General features: G+C 42.7%; 1 protein-coding gene across 4 annotated transcripts in view; it reads left to right on the plus strand.

The window, feature by feature from the left end:
* uhrf1bp1l (UHRF1 binding protein 1-like) overlaps positions 1-18,991 on the plus strand; it is a 42,002-nt gene that overhangs the window by 11,229 nt on the left and 11,782 nt on the right. For 2 of the 4 annotated variants that reach the window (XM_046859922.1, XM_046859918.1), the window contains exons 5-15: positions 376-565; positions 674-814; positions 3,307-3,477; positions 3,894-4,074; positions 4,192-4,275; positions 5,774-5,920; positions 9,628-9,737; positions 12,004-12,145; positions 12,896-13,089; positions 13,744-15,035; positions 17,700-17,830. In XM_046859922.1, coding sequence (XP_046715878.1) covers positions 376-565; positions 674-814; positions 3,307-3,477; positions 3,894-4,074; positions 4,192-4,275; positions 5,774-5,920; positions 9,628-9,737; positions 12,004-12,145; positions 12,896-13,089; positions 13,744-15,035; positions 17,700-17,830 — 2,783 coding nt within the window. The remainder of the gene's footprint in view (positions 1-375; positions 566-673; positions 815-3,306; positions 3,478-3,893; positions 4,075-4,191; positions 4,276-5,773; positions 5,921-9,627; positions 9,738-12,003; positions 12,146-12,895; positions 13,090-13,743; positions 15,036-17,699; positions 17,831-18,991) is intronic. The other 2 variants (XM_046859919.1, XM_046859920.1) reach the window with 2 other exon arrangements.

The raw sequence follows: 18,991 nt of genomic DNA on the forward strand, positions 1-18,991 counted from the left end.
ATCTGCCCCATATCAGTTCTGTATCTGCCCCATATCAGCTCTGTATCTGCCCCATATCAGCTCTGTCTCTGCCCCATATCAGCTCTGTCTCTGCCCCATATCAGCTCTGTCTCTGCCTTATATCAGCACTGTATCTGCCCCATATCAGTTCTGTATCTGCCCCATATCAGCTCTGTATCTGCCCCATATCAGCTCTGTATCTACCTTATATCAGCACTGTATCTGCCCCATATCAGCTCTGTATCTGCCCCCTGTCAGCTCTGTATCTGCCCCATATCAGCTTTGTATAATGCAAGGATCTGATGGTTCTAAAGGATCTTTCAGGCTTTTCTTTTCGTTTGTGAACATTGCCTTTGCCTTCATCCTCCATTCTAGTGAGTATGGTTTTGCGGAGAAGGTTGTCGAGGGCATCTCTCTCTCCGTGAATTCCATCATCATCCGGATCAGCGCCAAGGCTTTTAACGCGTCATTCGAGCTCTCTCAGCTGCAGGTCTACAGCGTGAACACCAGCTGGGTGGCCAGTGACCTGCGCTACACTCGCATTCTGGACCCTTCTCGTGGAGAGGTGTATATACACACACACACACACACACACACACACACACACACATATAACCACCTTTTGGAGTGTGTATGTGTGTGTACTTAAATTCATTTGTGTGTTTTGGTGTAGCTCCTGACCTTTAAGGAGGTCAGCTGGCAGATGATCCGGATCGAAGCTGATGCCATCCATAGCTCAGAACACGAGGTGCTCAGTGCCCCAATCCGTCTCATCACCAATCAGTCCAAGATCAGAGTCACGCTGAAGAGGAGGGTAAGTTTTCTGTTCATCTTCTACACTCCCTGTCCACTTTATTAGGAACACTTGCACACATCTGCATCACAGAACAATGTAAAATGAATTCTGCAGATAGCACGGTCTCTGCCCCATATCAGCCCTGTCTCTGCCCCATATCAGCCCTGTCTCTGCCCCATATCAGCCCTGTCTCTGCTCCATATCAGCACTGTCTCTGCCCCATATCTGGCTCATATCAGCTCTGTATCTGCCTAATATCAGCTCTGTATCTGCCCCATATCAGCACAGTATCTGCGCCATATCAGCACTGTATCTGCCCCATATCAGCCATGTCTCTGCCCCATATCAGCCATGTCCCTGCCCCATATCAGCTCTGCCTCTGCCCCATATCAGCTCTGTCTCTGCCCCATATCAGCTCTGTCTCTGCCCCATATCAGCACTGTATCTGCCCCATATCAGCACTGTATCTGCCCCATATCAGCACTGTATCTGCCCCATATCAGCACTGTATCTGCCCCATATCAGCACTGTATCTGCCTCATATCAGCACTGTATCTGCCCCATATCAGCCATGTCTCTGCCCCATATCAGCTCTGCATCTGCCCCATATCAGAATTGTCTCTGCCCCATATCAGCTCTGTCTCTGCCCCATATCAGCTCTGCATCTGCCCCATATTAGCTCTGCATCTGCCCTATATCAGCTCTGCATCTGCCCCATATTAGCTCTGCATCTGCCCTATATCAGCTCTGCATCTGCCCCATATCAGCACTGTATCTGCCTCATTTTAGCACTGTATCTGCCCCATATCAGCCATGTCTCTGCCCCATATCAGCTCTGCATCTGCCCCATATCAGCTCTGTCTCTGCCCCATATCAGCTCTGCATCTGCCCCATATCAGCTCTGCATCTGCCCTTTATCAGCTCTGCATCTGTTCCATATCAGCACTGTCTCTGCTCCATATCAGCTGTTTTCCCCATATCAGCATTGTCTCTGCCCCATATCAGCCGTGTATCTGCTCCATATCAGCACTGTCTCTGCCCCATATCAGCTCTGTCTCTGCCCCATATCAGCTCTGTATCTGCCTAATATCAGCTCTGTATCTGCCCCATATCAGCACAGTATCTGCGTCATATCAGCACTGTATTTGCCTTATATCAGCACTGTATCTGCCCCATATCAGCCATGTCTCTGCCCCATATCAGCCATGTCCCTGCCCCATATCAGCTCTGCCTCTGCCCCATATCAGCACTGTCTCTGCCCCATATCAGCTCTGTCTCTGCCCCATATCAGCCATGTCCCTGCCCCATATCAGCTCTGTCTCTGCCCCATATCAGCACTGTATCTGCCCCATATCAGCCATGTCTCTGCCCCATATCAGCCATGTCCCTGCCCCATATCAGCTCTGCCTCTGCCCCATATCAGCTCTGTCTCTGCCCCATATCAGCTCTGTCTCTGCCCCATATCAGCACTGTATCTGCCCCATATCAGCACTGTATCTGCCCCATATCAGCACTGTATCTGCCCCATATCAGCACTGTATCTGCCCCATATCAGCTCTGCATCTGCCCCATATCAGCACTGTATCTGCCCCATATCAGCCATGTCTCTGCCCCATATCAGCTCTGCATCTGCCCCATATCAGAATTGTCTCTGCCCCATATCAGCTCTGTCTCTGCCCCATATCAGCTCTGCATCTGCCCCATATTAGCTCTGCATCTGCCCTATATCAGCTCTGCATCTGCCCCATATTAGCTCTGCATCTGCCCCATATCAGCTCTGCATCTGCCCCATATCAGCACTGTATCTGCCTCATTTTAGCACTGTATCTGCCCCATATCAGCCATGTCTCTGCCCCATATCAGCTTTGCATCTGCCCCATATCAGCTCTGCATCTGCCCCATATCAGCCATGTCTCTGCCCCATATCAGCTTTGCATCTGCCCCATATCAGCTCTGCATCTGCCCTTTATCAGCTCTGCATCTGTTCCATATCAGCACTGTCTCTGCTCCATATCAGCTGTTTTCCCCCCATATCAGCATTGTCTCTGCCCCATATCAGCCGTGTATCTGCTCCATATCAGCCCTGTCTCTGCCCTATATCAGCACTGTCTCTGCTCCATATCAGCTGTTTTCCCCCCATGTCAGCCCTGTCTCTGCCCCATGTCAGCCCTGTCTCTGCCCCATGTCAGCCCTGTCTCTGCCCCATGTCAGCACTGTCTCTGCCCCATGTCAGCACTGTCTCTGCCCCATATCAGCCCCGTGTATGCAGTTTTATGGGACAAGAGCTAGAGATATTAAAAAAGGAAGTTTAATCTCTGTGACTTTTGCTATTACAGAATGCACATTTTGGAACCACATTTGCATGTAATTTGGGGGGGGTCCACATACTTTGGGCCTACTGCTTATCACTGTTGGTTGTTTGCTAAACTGTGAAGAACAATGCGGTGATGCTCCTCAGGTTGAAACTGCATGAGATAAGCTAGTTTGTGTTTTCTGATCTTTGCCCTCAGATGAAGGACTGTCATGTCGTGGCATCGAAGCTGCTCCTGATTCTGGACGATCTGCTATGGGTGCTGACGGACTCGCAGCTCAAAGCCATGGTGCAGTACGCAAAGTCCCTGAGCGAGGCCATGGAGAAATCGGCGCTGCAGAGGAAGAGCATGGCGCAGGACTCTTCTCAGGTGTGTACTGCATGTGTGGGTGTGTGTTTGCAGGGTGGACAGGGTGGCTAGCATGACTCCATTCATCTTCTCAACCCCAGGAGAACAGAGGGGTATGGCTGCCTTACATGGCCCCACCCCTTCATTTGCATATTGATGGTTGTTTGGAGCTTAGAAATGTTTTTCTTTTTTTTGTTATCAATGTTTGCTCGTGTTTGCTATTCCTTGTGATTACGATTCTGTATTTTGTTTCTGTTTTGTGTCTCTGATGCTGAAGAGGTATTCATCCAGGTTGTAATATCTCCATCCCCCCCCTACACCCCCCATTAAATTTTTCATTTGTGCTTTGCCTCTGTTTCTCCTTGTTCTCTTCTTGCACTTGCTGCACTGATAGTTTTGTATAAGTAAGCTAGCGTGTGTGTTATTGTGTATGTTAGGCAACAACAGCGCCCATCTCTGCACAGCAGGTACACACACAGCCGGCCTCGACCACGGCAGACCCAAGCGCCTCCATGGCTCACCTCTTCAACGCTTTTGATGTGTGTGAAACGTCTCACCACCTGCAGGTTACACACCTCGACTTGCACATCTGTGACGACATCCACGCTAAGGACAGAGGTACAGCAATCCAGCCAAGGGGAAGGAAATGCGTCCTACAAATTCACAGCATCATAACTCTGTCTATATCTCCTTTATTTATTTATTTAGTTAATAGATTTTTTTCTCTGATCTCAGGGATTGATAAAAGGATTCGAGGAGGAGCCATGCAGCTGTCATTCAGTTCCATCACCATAGATTACTATCCGTGCCACAGAGCAGGTATAAACCAAGAAAAACGGCTCATGTGATGTAACAGCATCATTTTTTCTCCTTCGTATCACATTTTCACAATTTTAGAGTAGGTAAACAAAATTCAAGGTTCAGTACAAACCTCATTTTTTTGTAAGTCTTAAATTTTCCTTAGATATGTTCTAATTATTTCTGCATACTTTAACAAACGTCTGCTTTGAAGATCACACACAAAATCGTTATTTATTTATTCATTTATAAATGAATGAATTCCTTCCATCATTCTTTTATTCATTCACTCACTCACTTAATATGCAGAATCGTCAGGATCTTCTCCTTTTAGGAAAAATTCTTGAAGCTGGACATACATGCAAAAGAGTCCATAATCACTAGATTGTTGTAAAACATGATTTCACATATGCACAGTATAAATCGTGATTCCTGTACGGTTCAAGTACCGTATTTTCCAGACTATAAGCCGCTACTTTTTTCCCACGTTTTGAACCCCACGGCTTAAACAATGAAGCGGCTTATTTATTAATTTTTCCTGGGTTTTTCCCGGTTTCACAAACTTCAAGCCAAAAAACTGAACCCCATAACATTAGACCAATGAAATTTCAGAACAGAAACGAAAAAACGCACCTCACCTGTGTTCTGAGCTGCACGGCATCGGGAGAAAAAACTTTTTTTTTTCGCACGACGATGCCAAAAGATAAACTCCTGAGAGAAATAGTTGTGAAAGGAAGGAGGAAGACTGTGAACAATGACTTTCTTGGTTGGCTACTGTTTAGATACAAGCCGTTGTAACGCGTTGAGTCTGGGTGAAGGAAGAGCTCGCTAACTCCAGTTACAACAGAAATCATATAAACACAGACAGGTTTCCAAAACTCGTGCTTTTTTATTTTTCTTGGTAACAGCGTTACGGGTTAGTCAAAGAAACTAAGAAATGAGCATCAGAAAATAATAAGGACATATTCCTCGGTCTTGCACACATGCAGTAATAGCGGAAAAATGCGGCGGCAGCTTATTCCCAAAATACCGCTATGCTCCTAAAGGAAGTGCAACATATTTCACCCGTTACACCGTGTAACAGACACTGTCTTTCGTTAAGCCTGTGTATAGTTCATTAGTTTCAGTGTAGACTTATAGAAAGGTGCGGCTTATGTATATTTAAAATAAAAATATTTGTCAAATTCAGTGGGTGCGGCTTATATATGGGTGCACTTTATAGTCTGGAAATTACGGTAACCTTAATGACCTTGAGACTAAACAAACCTGCGGTTCGCCACTTGATATGTTTGTGAGGGGAAATCACGTGCAGAACCGTATTGAAGTCTTGTACCGAAACGCCTCGGTGATGTTTGGTTTGTGGTGGTTTTTTGAGGGATGACACGTTCTAAAGATCCTCAACATTACTGCAGAAATCCTCTAGAAAGATGATTAAATGTTTTAGCAGAACATGATAAAAAAGCAATCGTAGATAAATCGGTATTGTGTGATCCTTTGTTTGCTGTGTGTCTTTGTGTAGGTGAGTCCTGTGAGCACTGGATGCACTACAGCGATGCCACAAAGAGTCGTGAAGCCTGGGCTCGGGCTCTGCTGGAAGATTATAGGTCTAACATGGAAATGCTGAAAAACGCCATCAACGGACATTCACAGTGCTCCCCTCAACACGGTGAGATTCCCCTCTCTCTGATGGGCTGCTTGTCCTTCAACATGTGCACAGAAGCAGTTCAGATCGATTAGCATTTAACACCCCCAGAACCGGGTGTGTTCATTACACCTCCAGGCCTTCACTGGTGTCCTACCAGAATCAATCCACCTCTTAATCCCATCATTATGACGCCACGTTTATAGAAACCTCAATATTATAGAGAGACGCAGTAGAACAGAGCGCTGCATCACACACATGAATCTCATACAGTCAGAATGAAAGTCACCACTAAAGCAAGAAACCCAATGAACACAATTCAACATGTCTCTTTTCACTGGAGCCACAGCAGCACCGCCCGCATACATCATCTCTAGTAGAAGCATCGATAGCAACCTCACAATATGAGGTACTGTGTTTTTTTTTCTGTGCATTGCGGTTTTCCTGCGGATTTGGATTTTGTGTTTTTGTGCGAATCCGTCATGAAAGAAAACAAAAAAAGCTTAGCAATCGTTTTATACTGTTCGGGCCGAAGCGATGTTCAGCTTTTCTTGAAAGGTGTGTCTTGTAAATGCCCTGGTAAGTGTATCTGTGACCAAATAAATTTCTTCTCCTCTGTCAGTCTTTGTGGAATGAAGAAAAAAAAAACAGCTATGAAATCCACCTGAATATATTTGAGCTTGTGCAGTTTGCTCCAGATGCGGTTTCTGACCGTCTAATCGAAGGATATGAAAATGCAGACATTATTGGCCTCGGATTTGCTAAATCACACTGATTTGTTAAAGCAACAGCTTCATGAGTTTATGGTAATAAAAGGCTGCTGTGCTCACGGTGCTCGTCTTGCAGCAATACATGATCTGACGGCTGAAATCTGAAAAATCTCCAGCGTGAACTTGCACTCGGTGACTCAGCAGGAGAACACACCTGAGAACACACCTGAGAACACACCTGAGAACACACCTGAGAACACACCTGAGAACACACCTGAGAACACTCCTGAGAACACACCTGAGAACATACCTGAGAACACACCTGAGAAACACTATGAAATGAAGAGAATAGACTACTGAGATAAATTAATACTTATTTATGGATAAAATAGATTCAAACGTAAGTCTCTGATTCTGATAGCGTTTGGGCCAGCATGGTCAGCTATGATGGAGTGCAATAATAATAATAATAATTTGTTACATTTATATAGCGCTTTTCTGCAGCACTCAAAGCGCTTTACATATGAAAGGGGGATTCTCCTCAACCACCACCAATGTGCAGCATCCACCTGGATGATGCGACGGCAGCCATATTGCGCCAGAACGCCCACCACACACCAGCATATTAGTGGAGAGGAGAGTGATATAGCCAATTAATATGAGGGGATGATTAAGTAGGCCAGCGGGCAAGTTTTTTGGCCAGGATGCCGGGCACACCCTACTCGTTTTGAAAGACATCCTGGGATTTTTAATGACCACAGAGAGTCAGGACCTCGGTTTAACGTCTCATCCGAAGGACGGTGCTTTTTTTTTTTTTTTTTTACAGTATAGTGTCCCCGTCACTATACTGGGGTGTTAGGACCCACACAGACCACAGGGTGAGCACCCCCTGCTGGTCTCACTAACACCTCTACCAGCAGCAACCTGGTTTTTCCCAGGTGGTCTCCCATCCAAGTACTGGCCAGGCTCAACCCTGCTTAGCTTCAGTGGGCAAGCTGTCTTGGGCTACAGGGTGATATGGCTGCTGGCAGAGGATGAGGCAGAGGATGAGGCAGAGGATGAGGCAGAGGATGAGGCAGAGGATGAGGCAGAGTGCAGAGGATGTTTAGGGCCTTGTTTAAGGGCCCAAAAGTGGCATCTTGGCAATACTGGAGCTTAAACCCATGACCTTCCAATCAGTAACCAAGAGCCTTGACCAATGAGCTACAACCTCCTTCCTTATCATTAATGAGTGAACCAGTGGTGACCATAAAGGGTATCCATCCTCATCTGGGGGCCACCGAATGTCCATTCATTACAGTTCTATGATTGTGAGACTCTTTTTGATCAGTGAGGATTGTGCTAATGTACTTTCAGGCTGTTTGTCGATTCCTGAATGCACCAATGTGTCTGCAATGCATATTTAATAATAGACACTGTCACAAAGTAGCTTTATCAATATTTTCATCTTGACTACGACTCCTCATTGTCAAGCCAGGGACAGTGTGAAGAAAAAAACTCCTGGGAAACGAACTAACACCATGAAAGTTCAATTCAATTCAATTCAATTCATTTTTATTTGTATAGCGCTTTTAACAATGAACATTGTCTCAAAGCAGCTTTACACAGATAATGTGGTGATTAAACATAAATATGTTCTTTGTAAGTATGTTTGTCCCTGATGAGCAACTGTGGCAAGGAAAAACTCCCCGAGATGGCAAAGGAAGAAACCTTGAGAGGAACCAGACTCAAGAGGGAACCCATCCTCATCTGGGTTGCACCAAATGTCCATTTGAAGCAGATATACAATGTTGTGGGGTACAGTGATGATGATCAGAAGCAAACTGCACTCCCGAGTCAGTGCTGCAGACCACCGACACCAACTACAGTCCAAGTCTAAAATCGGAAATCGGAAGTATTGCTGCGTGTTCTATAAAGACGTCTCATCGAAGTGAGATTAATCGTTACTGTATACAGGTGGAGATCGTAGCATTTTGTGAAGAAATGGCAGAACTTGGTGCCAGCTAGTGGGTGAGAAAAGGCTCAGGCCACTAGTTGCAAAGGTTTTTCTCACAGTGTTGTATGTTGCCTAAGACTTTAATCAGCAGATGAATCTTGCGAGGAAGCCAGGAGCTTGCAGCTGGTGGTGGTATTATGAGCTGGACACATGGCTTCAGTGCGCACTGAGCAGACAGTTCATGTGATCTTCATGTCTATTTTAAAGGGGTAAAAGTGTTAGGGGGCTTTTAGTTTGTCATGTGCAACACCTACATTACAGTATAGTGAAATTGTATATTTATTTGTATATTTCAGCGATGTTAGGAAGCTGGGGTCACACCTGATAAAGCGGCACTTCGGCACATAGGAGAGTGGCAACTTGGTGATAGTGGGGCTTGAATCCCAGACCTTCTGAGCAGTTAACCACCTTGAGCTTGAAGTTTGAATGTAGCTTTCGTTTTCAGGAAAATCTGCATTATTCATTCAAATGAAAATGTTAATAAAAAGTGAGGTTGAATATTTTATGAATAATGAATGAATAATGTACACAGTCTAGCAGAAGGCAGGTTCAAGCCCAGGGGTTCCCGCTGGGAGATGCTGGGAGACATCAGGATTAAACTCCCTCAGTGCTGTTGCAGGTCTGCTCAGATTTCTACACTTTCCTTAGTCCAAGCACGATGAGATCTCTGCACGCTGTTATAACCTACACCTCGTGTACACCTGGTGCCATAAAGTAGTCCCTTCAAAACAATATTATACTTTGCGTTCTTGAAAATCTCGCATCTTTACACAGAGAGTTAACACGTCTTCTCTTCAGCCATTTCCTCAAAATGTGTGTCCCCATAGAGGACCTTGGTGCTGGAGTTATAGTTAGGCATCTGGACTCTGCTGCTGAAGCTTGGGGTCCATTCCCACACTGCTGCGGGTTCATGGAGCAAGGTACCGCTCTGGTGTGCATTTGGGGTGCCTCATACACACAGAGATGAGCACGCGGCCGTGTGTGCGAGACGTTACACTTCTTTTTTTTTTCTTTTCTTCTCTCAGGCAAAATCTCCACCAGCGCTAGTACTTCTTTCTCTCAGCCAACCTGCCCCAAGTCCCAGCTCATTTCTAGCTCCATTGTACTGCGCATGGCTGACTTCAGTATTTACCAGGTAAACGCAAACACACACACACACACACACACACACACACACACAGTTTTTGGAGTTAGGCTTGTAATAAAAATGTACAATAGAGTATATATTTGGTGGTTTAACTGTACACAAAATTTACAGTTCGGTACATATTTCGGTTTTTAAGTTCAATTTAATTCATTTACATTTTGTATGGCGTTTTTACAATGAACATTGTCTCAAAGCTGCTTTACACAGATAATGTGGTGATAAAGAATCAATAAGATGTTCTTTATAAGTGTGAGTTTTGTGAGGTTGATGTGCAAACCAGTATTGACTGACTGTGGAAAGGAAAAACTCCCTGAGATGACATAAGGAAGAAATCTTGAGAGGAACCAGACTCAAGAGTGGTGGCACCGAATGTCCATTCATTAGAGTTAACGTTAACATTGTCGAGGTGCAGACTGGAATGCAAACTGTAGTCCTGCGTTAGTGTAGCAGACTGTTGACATTTAAGTAAAGTAAAATCCAAATCCTCAAAGCTCAAAGTCAGGGTTGGTTTAATGTCGGTATGGTCAAGGGGAAGAAATGCAAAAATAAAATTGCTTGTAGTTTTTCCATTAACACAGTTTATTAGTATTAACATTTGTGAACATCAACTGTTTACATTTTTAAAACAATTTTAAATAAAATGCCTGCTTGGGTAAATTATATCTAAAAAAAAGATTTGTAATTTATTGAAATAAAATAGAATAATTCTAATTAATGCAATACACATTCTATAGATTATATTTTGTAATCGATTAAATAAATGAAACATTTTTTTTTTATATCTCTGGCATCGTTGTGTATGTTTTGAAGCTTAATATTAATAAAGAGATGCGCTCAAAATCTGAGACTAAACAAACTTGCCCGTAAAAAGTAAAAAAAAAAAAAAAAGTTTTTCTCACGTATAACGTGTTGCATTCAGTACACATGAATACCAAACGGAAAGCTCTGGACCGAAAAAGCTTGGTACGAATATGTGTACTGTTACACCCCTGAGGTGCTCAATAAATTAGAATATCATTAAAAAGTTTATGAATTTTAGTTATTTAATACAAAAAGTTAATCTCATATATTATATAGATTCATCACACACTGACTGATATACTATAAGTGTTTATTTATTTCAATTTTGATTATGGCTTATAGTTAATGAGAACCCAAAATTCAGTAGCTCAGAAAATCAAAGGTCTCCTGAGCCTTTAAATGCTGGTTCAGGCTCCACAATCATGGGGGAAGACTGCTGACTTGACAGTTGTCCATAAGATGATCATTGACACAAAGGGAGAGACACAAATGGTCATTGCTAAAGTAGCTGCTGTTCACAAAGTGCTGTATCCAAGCACATTCATGGAAAGTTGAATAGAAGGAAAAAATGTGGTAGAAAAAGGTGAAACGAAGCCCATTCAAGAATTTGGGGAGATTCATAAAGAGTGGACTGCAGCTGTTGTCAGTGCTTCAAGAGCCTCCACACACAGACGTATCCATGGGCTACAACTGACGCATTCCTCCTGTCGAGCCGCTCCTGAACCAGAGACAACGTCAGAGGTGTCTTACCTGGGCAAAGGACAAAAAGTACTGGACTGTTGCTCAGTGGGCCAAAGTCGTCTTTTTGTTTGGAAATCAAAGTCCCAGAGTCTGGAGGAAGAAGAGAGGAGAGGACTCAGAATGCATGTTGCTTGAGGTCCAGTGTAAAGTTTGCACAGTCAGTGGTGGTTTGGGGAGTCATGGCATCTACTGGTGTTGGTCCACTGTGTTTTATCAGGTCCAAGGTCAGCACAACCGTCTCCCTTTGCAGACCAGCTGATTTCAATTTCCAGCAGGATTTGGCACCTGCCCACATTGCCCAAAGTACTAACACCTGGTTTAAGGACCATAGTATACATGTATTAGCCAGCAAACTCGCCCGGCCTGAACCCCCTGGAGAATCTATAGGGTATTGTAAAGAGGAAGATATGAAACACCAGACCCAACAGCGTAGAAGAGCTGAAAATCTTTTTTTATTTTATTGTATATTATTTATATATTTACGGTATATTACGAATATGTGTACCGTTACAATCAAACTCAAATATTAAAGTCAAAAGGTGACATACACTTTGAAATTCATGTACCATATATGTATTTTATGTACAATCTCTGCTCAAAATGTTTTCTCTTGGCAGCTTCCTGCCACATATGTGATCTCAGTATTGCCCAAATGATTGTCCGATGCCCAGTTCACCAGACGCGTTCTGAATTCATTGTTGATCTATTTCAGGTGTCAACAGCAGACCAGCGCCGCTCCTCTCCTAAGGCTATGATCTCTTGTAATAAAAAGACCCTGTACCTCCCACAGGAGATGCCTGCTATCCATATGGAATTCACAGAGTATTACTTCCCTGATGGAAAGGACTACCCGAGTAAGTATTACCCCTGGTATTGATTATTAAAGTGATAAATACAGTCTTGGTTGATATCCCATTGGCGAATTTAGGACTGTTTTAGTAAAACATTTGGATTAGTTTGCATTTATAGCTACGAATGAAGTAAAATGTCCTGCAGAATCTATTGGTAACAGTTACACCAATGCCTTCACCTGCAACTTGTGTTAGGTACCCAACCTGTTGTTCTAATTTACTTGCTTTAATGACCTTATTGTTTGTTTGTGGTTGCTTTGAGTGTATGAACTTTATATTTAAAAGAAGAAAAATCATAAACTAAGAACACAAACGAAACTGTATAAATCCTGCCGTTCATTGCGCCCCACCTGTTATGTCTTCATTCCCCATTAGAGGGGTGCACCCACACTTCTGAGAACCACTGGCAGTTCAGGAGAAGGATGCGATTTCCTGGGACATACTGCTTAATTTAGTCATCGTTAAATATAAATATTATCATCTCTTACACAGATTTAACATGCGAGTTAGACTGTAATTGAACAGATGGCCATTTTGGCAGCAGAACCCACTTGATGAAGTCTGGCACACTAGAATCTAAAACCTTTATTCTAAATGACTGGTTTGTGTCCAGCCGGTTTGTGCTTTAGGGAGAACAGCAGCAGAAATACAATGTTCTTATTAAGAAAAAGAGAGAACCTTTGAATGATCTGGTCATTCCTGCAGGTTAATCTGCTGGTTGTGTCCAAAAATTGCATGTGTTGTGTTTTGCAGTTCCCTGCCCTAACCTGTATGTGCAGCTGAACGCTCTGCAACTGGTCGTGGATGCACAAAGTCTGGTGTGGCTGAACCTGTTTGCTCTGGATTTGCGCCACAGCCTGGTCCAGTTCATGGAGCTCTATAAGCTCAACGACTTCCAAAAACCTGACGAGCACATTGACGTCAAAGTAGACGGTCTCATGCTAAAGGTGAACACGTTTGCTTTTCACAGACCTCCTTTTTAGTCTAAACCATAGAACTTGTGATTATAGCTTGAAGAGATTTTGTCATTTCTTCAGTGGTCTTTCAGTGGAAACCTTTTGTGATAAGACATCACATCAGATCTACTTCATACCTTATAGTACGAGTGAAACGGTACACAAAATTCACGATTCGGTACAATTTCCGAACGGTCAGGGGGAAGAAATGCAAAACAGAATATTGCTTGTAGTTTTTAATTAACGCAATTTATTAGTATTAAAATTTGTGAAAATCGACGGTTTCAATAAATCTAATTAATGCAATTTACTATTTAAATTATAGCGGTTAAATTAAGTAATCAAATTAAATCGATTAAATAAAATACAATTAAGTAGATTAAATTAAAGATATGATCTACTTTAACTGTTCCACTTATTTCAGCATACTTTAACAAAAGTCTTTCCATCCTTCATTCATTCACTCTCTCGATTTGTAGAATTGTCAGGATATTCTCCTTTTAAGAGAAATTCTGGAAGCTGGACATAAAATGCCACAAGAACACTGCGATAACTCGTTATTTTTGAATACCCCTGGCATTGTTGGTTGAATACGCTACACACTTGTTTTGCACTCATCTCCTCGTTTCTGTGTGGTGATTCCAGTTGGTGATTCCCGGGGACCAGAACGAGTTCCAGCCTGACCAGCCCTGCTCCATTTCTGTGCAGACGTCTGAAATGGTTGCCACGAACACGCGCCACTCGACTGGCTGCTCTCGCTCTGACCTCGAAGCTCTGCTGCAGGCTTTCCGAGAGCAGGCCTTCTTTAGCTCCTCCACATCCTCCTCATTCCCTGTGCTCCACCCAGTCTTCCAACGGCATGCGCATGAACAAGACACGTGCCTGCATGATGTATACCGAGGCCTGGCACCTCCTGCGCTCAGCACCGATGCCCTGAAGGCTCCGTCAGCCACAGATCTGTGGGCTCTACGCTTCTCACAGTTCTGGGTGGACTACGAGGGTCCACGAAGTCACCGGCCTTCACCGTGTGTCGATTCCTTTCCGCTCACCTTGTGGCTTTGCCAGCCTGCCCGCTATGTTCAGCACCAGCAGAGACCGAAGGCGGCTGCAGGCACCGGGACTCTGCCGACTGACGTCACTGGTCGGCTGCAGAGAAAGAAGCTGTTAAAGGAGTATTACAGCGCAGAGAGTTTGTCCAACCAACCATCCAATGGCCTGCACAAGCCTTTCTCTCTGGCCGGATTGAATGATGCCAACTCTTCATCGTCATCCTCTGGAGATGCGGATGTGCAAGTGCTGGTACATGTACAGAAACTGCTGAGTGCGCAAGCTAGCCACAGCCAGTATGTGTTCCTCCTCAAACTACAGCAAACCCTGAAATTGCTGCAGCGCACCCTGCAGCATGACCTGCAGCAGCACGGCTTGACGCAGCAAGCTACAGGACGGACGTATAGCGCCTGCGTGGGTCTCCTGGTCAGCAGTGCTGAGGTTGCGTTACTCCTGAAGCCCATACCCACAGCCGACTCCGACAGCAGCCCTCTGGGTTCTGAACTCTCGCCGTCCGGGAGCAGAGCTACGCTGGAAGTTGGCAGTGAAGCAGGAGACAGCACAGCAGGCACGACCAAGCTCACCTGTAACGTAGAACAGCTTCTGTGTGAAGATACGGATATCCCAAGCCAGAGTGCTCCACCTCTCCTGCCTGTTCCAGCATCCACCAGAGCTGAGAAGAAAGGTTCCATCGAGGAGAAAAACACCTGGTCCAGCTCAGAGGAGAAAAACAGTGCAGATGGGTTTCAGGAAGGCAAACCTGAGCCCAAAATCTTGCAGAACGACGCTCCAGTAGGCAGGACTATCAGAGTGGATGCCATGGGGGAGCCAGTCGTTAGGGACTGGAGTGAGAAGAGCCAGGGAACCAGACTACCTCAATCTATGTCCAGGTAATGTGTCTAGACTTTACTAGAAGATAATTACTGAGATGGATTGTGATGTTCTGCCAGACAAATAGAAATCTGTACAGTGAGGCTGTGGCTTTTGGGCAAAGAACCTCAAATAACATAGAAAGCCAGAATTATATACGTCTTAAATTTCATTCTTAATGGTCAAAAAAATGTCTTAAATTTGCCTTGCAGAATCTCTGTTATTGAATGAAGGTTTAAAGGAAAAGCATTAATGAAAATATTTGTTAAATGAAAAAGACTTTGTTCTGATGATAAAATTAAAGGGATGTTGTTAGTAATGGAATGTGTAGGGTTTCCACATAACGATCATGACTCTGGGGAGGCTGGGGAATGGTTCTGCCTGCTGATTAATTATGACACCAGAAGGCTTATGATCTCTGAATAATTCAGTACAATCCTACAATAATTCCGAGCAAGTTTTTAGGATTTGGGTTTCGCAATCGCTGCTTTCTTACTAGGTTGGATCGTAATTACCGATTAATGAACTTACTGGATTAAAAATAATAATAATAAGCAAACTACACAATGTAAAACAGTACTCAACTTTATTACAAAAACTTTATTACTCTTTCTTCAATGGATGTAGTGGTATTGTGGGGATCATGGTTTTTTTTTATTACCTTTAATACAATGCAACCATTTTTATTGAGTGAGAAACTGCTCAGGATGTGTGTCAGCATGTCCATTGTGCATGTCCACTCAGTTTTTTTATATTAATTATAATATAATTATTATAATAATTATTGTATATTAATTATAATATAATTATTATATTTTTATATTAATATTGTATTTATTTAAGTTACAATTATCAAATAACTTTTTTTTTCTTTTCTTTTCTTTTTTTGCCCCTACTACTGTTTGTGTAACCTGCTGCTGTAACAGAATAATTTGAAGGTTATTTGGGGAAGATTCTGAGCTAAACAGAGTAGAAATAATGACTTATCCGTACAGAGATAATGATACCTCAAAACTGGACTTAGACATCATGCTGACTTTTCTTTTGTCAACCCAAAACTGGGCAATCTATCTGCATTCAGATTATGAAACAGGACAGCACCAGTTCTTGAGAGATTCCTTGACTGCATCTATATTGAGCATAACCCCATGCTGCTCCCAAACAATTTTGGGTTTGGGTAAACTATATGGGTGACTGAGAAACTCTGCTCCCCAGGTAGTGGTGTGCTATGAGATTAGCACTCCCATGTTGGAGCAAAGACACTCTCTGGGATGGTTAGAAGCTCCACATGGTGGATTATTACATCTTGCTCAGGTATTCTTTGAGTTATAACTCCTCCCTCTGGGGTCTCAATGTCACCAAGTCTACAGGGACTGCCTCTCTCCATGGTTCTGAAAGGTTGAGGTGCTATATTTGTAATGCTTTACTATTTTGCAAGTCATTTGCAGCTCAACAGGGGTAATAATATAAGCTTGGAACTTGTGTATCTGAATTTCCCCTGTTATACAGCTGGAATCATCAATCTTAAAAATGAAGGTGCTGACACTTTAATGTGTTAACCGTTACACTTTAATCTCTAATCCATTGACATCTGCTTCAATAGAGTGATGTTTAATTACAGTTGAAAACCGCAGTCTACAAATTTTCGTTTTCCTATAGTCACAAATATATTGTATGTGCCTGGGAAACGGCAAAACACTTGTGCCAATGCATGTAAGCATTACGCACTCAGTCAACTGGACATTGATCCTGGAAACAACCATTAGTTGTTTATTCATGGTTTCTTTAATGTACAGATAGAGAAGGAGGAAGCACTGGAAAAAAAAGGAGACGCCAGTCACAAATACATTGTCTGTAGTCCTTTCTTGTCCATGGCGGTGGTAGATTGGTGGTTACAGCATTGTATTTTGGATCTGAGGGTCATGTGAATTACCGTTTTATGAATGCAATAAATATAAGTTGCTCTGGTTAAGGGGCATCTGCTAAAATAGCATAAATATAAATGGCAATGATAACTGGAGTACTGGCAAGGTCTCAGATGGACTGCTGATGAACCTGATGCTGGCAATGGACTTGATGATCTCAGCCAGCGATGAGCTCTCAATATCCAAACCCATAATTGTCCCAGATTTTAATACTGCTCTTACATTTTATATGATGTAAGGAGAATGAGGACTATGGAGGAGCAAGAGAAGAGGAGTTTGAATCCCTTTTATTTTTAGGGATTTTCCCAACTTGCAACGGACTCCACTGAAGCAATACAACATTTACCTTTATGGCATTTTGGCAGATGCCCTTATTCGGAGTGACTTTCATTTATCTGTCATACAACTGAGCAACTCAAAGTTTCTGAGTTGCTCAGTAACTTCATGGATCTTTAGGCTTTTCATGTGGAACCATCCTTAGTTGTACCGAATGGTCTAGAATTGAAGAGAACTCCATCCAGGGGTAGGGAGTTGAGCTGAATCAGGCAGACATGAAGAGACGAAAGAGACAGGAATTTTGGTTACTGGTACCTCACTGAAACAAATAACCGAACCTAAAATCCAATAGAAGCCCAATCTAAAAGTAAATGCTTTATTTAAGAAATAACAATAAGCACATTTCCTTTGGCTTTACAGTATGTATAGGCATATACACACCCACACTCATTGTTTCTGGTCGTGTGTGTGTGTGTGTTACAGTGGGCGTCTGATGAAGGATCGATCGCAGTCAGCTTATTCTGTGAAGTACATGAACATGAAGAGTCCGTCCCTGCAGTCTCTGGACAACATCTCAATGGACAGCTCCATAATAGAGGACTTCGATGAGAGAGGTACCCTTCAAAATCCTGAATTTTTCGAAAACATGAAAACTCAACTTGGATCTTTGGAAAATTCTGCAGCATTGGCTGGTTTAAAAAAAGATTACATTTCTTTTACAGATTTTCTCAGTTGCTTTCGAGCATTTGTTAAATCATTCTTAATATTTGCAAACCAGTAGGTGCATTTCTCAAAACAACTTGTACAAACACAATCGATTTCCTGCCAAAGCCTGTACTTTTCTAAAAATCCTTTATTCAATTAACATCTCATTACCATCAGAATAACACGTCCTTCAGTCATTGTTCACAAACAAAATCGTCAAAATGTTTACTCGTATTGTCAGTATGATGGCGCACAGTTCCAGTGATTAAAAATGCACAAAGCTGGAATTGTAATTCTGTTTTGCTCTCTGTCTCCAATTGAAGGTTCACAAGATTTACCTTTGACCTTTAGAGAAGGTCTGATCTGATGACGTAGATTCACCTTCATTAGTGACAATCAATTCATTTACAAAAAAAAAAATGTTTAATAGAAATTTAAGCTTCACACATTATGACAACTGGTTTAACTATTTTGCATTCAGTGAACTGATGGCAGGATGTTTTGGGGTTTAAAGTTATTCAGATGAAAAGCAGTATAGTATTTTTAGATCAGCATGAATGTGAAGGTATCAAAGCGTTCGCAATTTATTCAACACAACAAGAAATTGCTGTAATGATGCGCACAAGTGACGACATGATGTGAAGTAGTTTTGAGAATTTCATTTCTGATTTTAAAAAAAGCTCCAAAGCGACAGAAAAACTATAACAACTTTATAGATCTTATTTCACAACAACGGACGTAAAACAATAATGTGAAAGTAAAGCAAGAGGACCTTCACGAGTGTCGCAAACGAGAGAATAGAGAAGGGGGTGTGGCTTCTAGGTGTTTTCTTATTATAGGAATGTCTCTCATGCAATTGTATAGAATAATGTGAGTGATAACTGATGTTTTTTTGAGGATGTCCTATACAAAATACATAGGTTGCCATATTTGGTAATATAAGGCAGGGATCCCAAACATTTGTTAAATTTTTTTTTTTTATTTCCATTTTATAGATTTTTCACATATTTTGAAATATGATTACTTCCTCCTATGCCAATTCCCTGCACTTGTTTTAGTCGCCATTTTTT

The sequence above is a fragment of the Silurus meridionalis genome, chromosome 10, assembly GCF_014805685.1.
Source record: "Silurus meridionalis isolate SWU-2019-XX chromosome 10, ASM1480568v1, whole genome shotgun sequence".
NCBI classification, from domain to species: Eukaryota; Metazoa; Chordata; class Actinopteri; order Siluriformes; family Siluridae; genus Silurus; species Silurus meridionalis.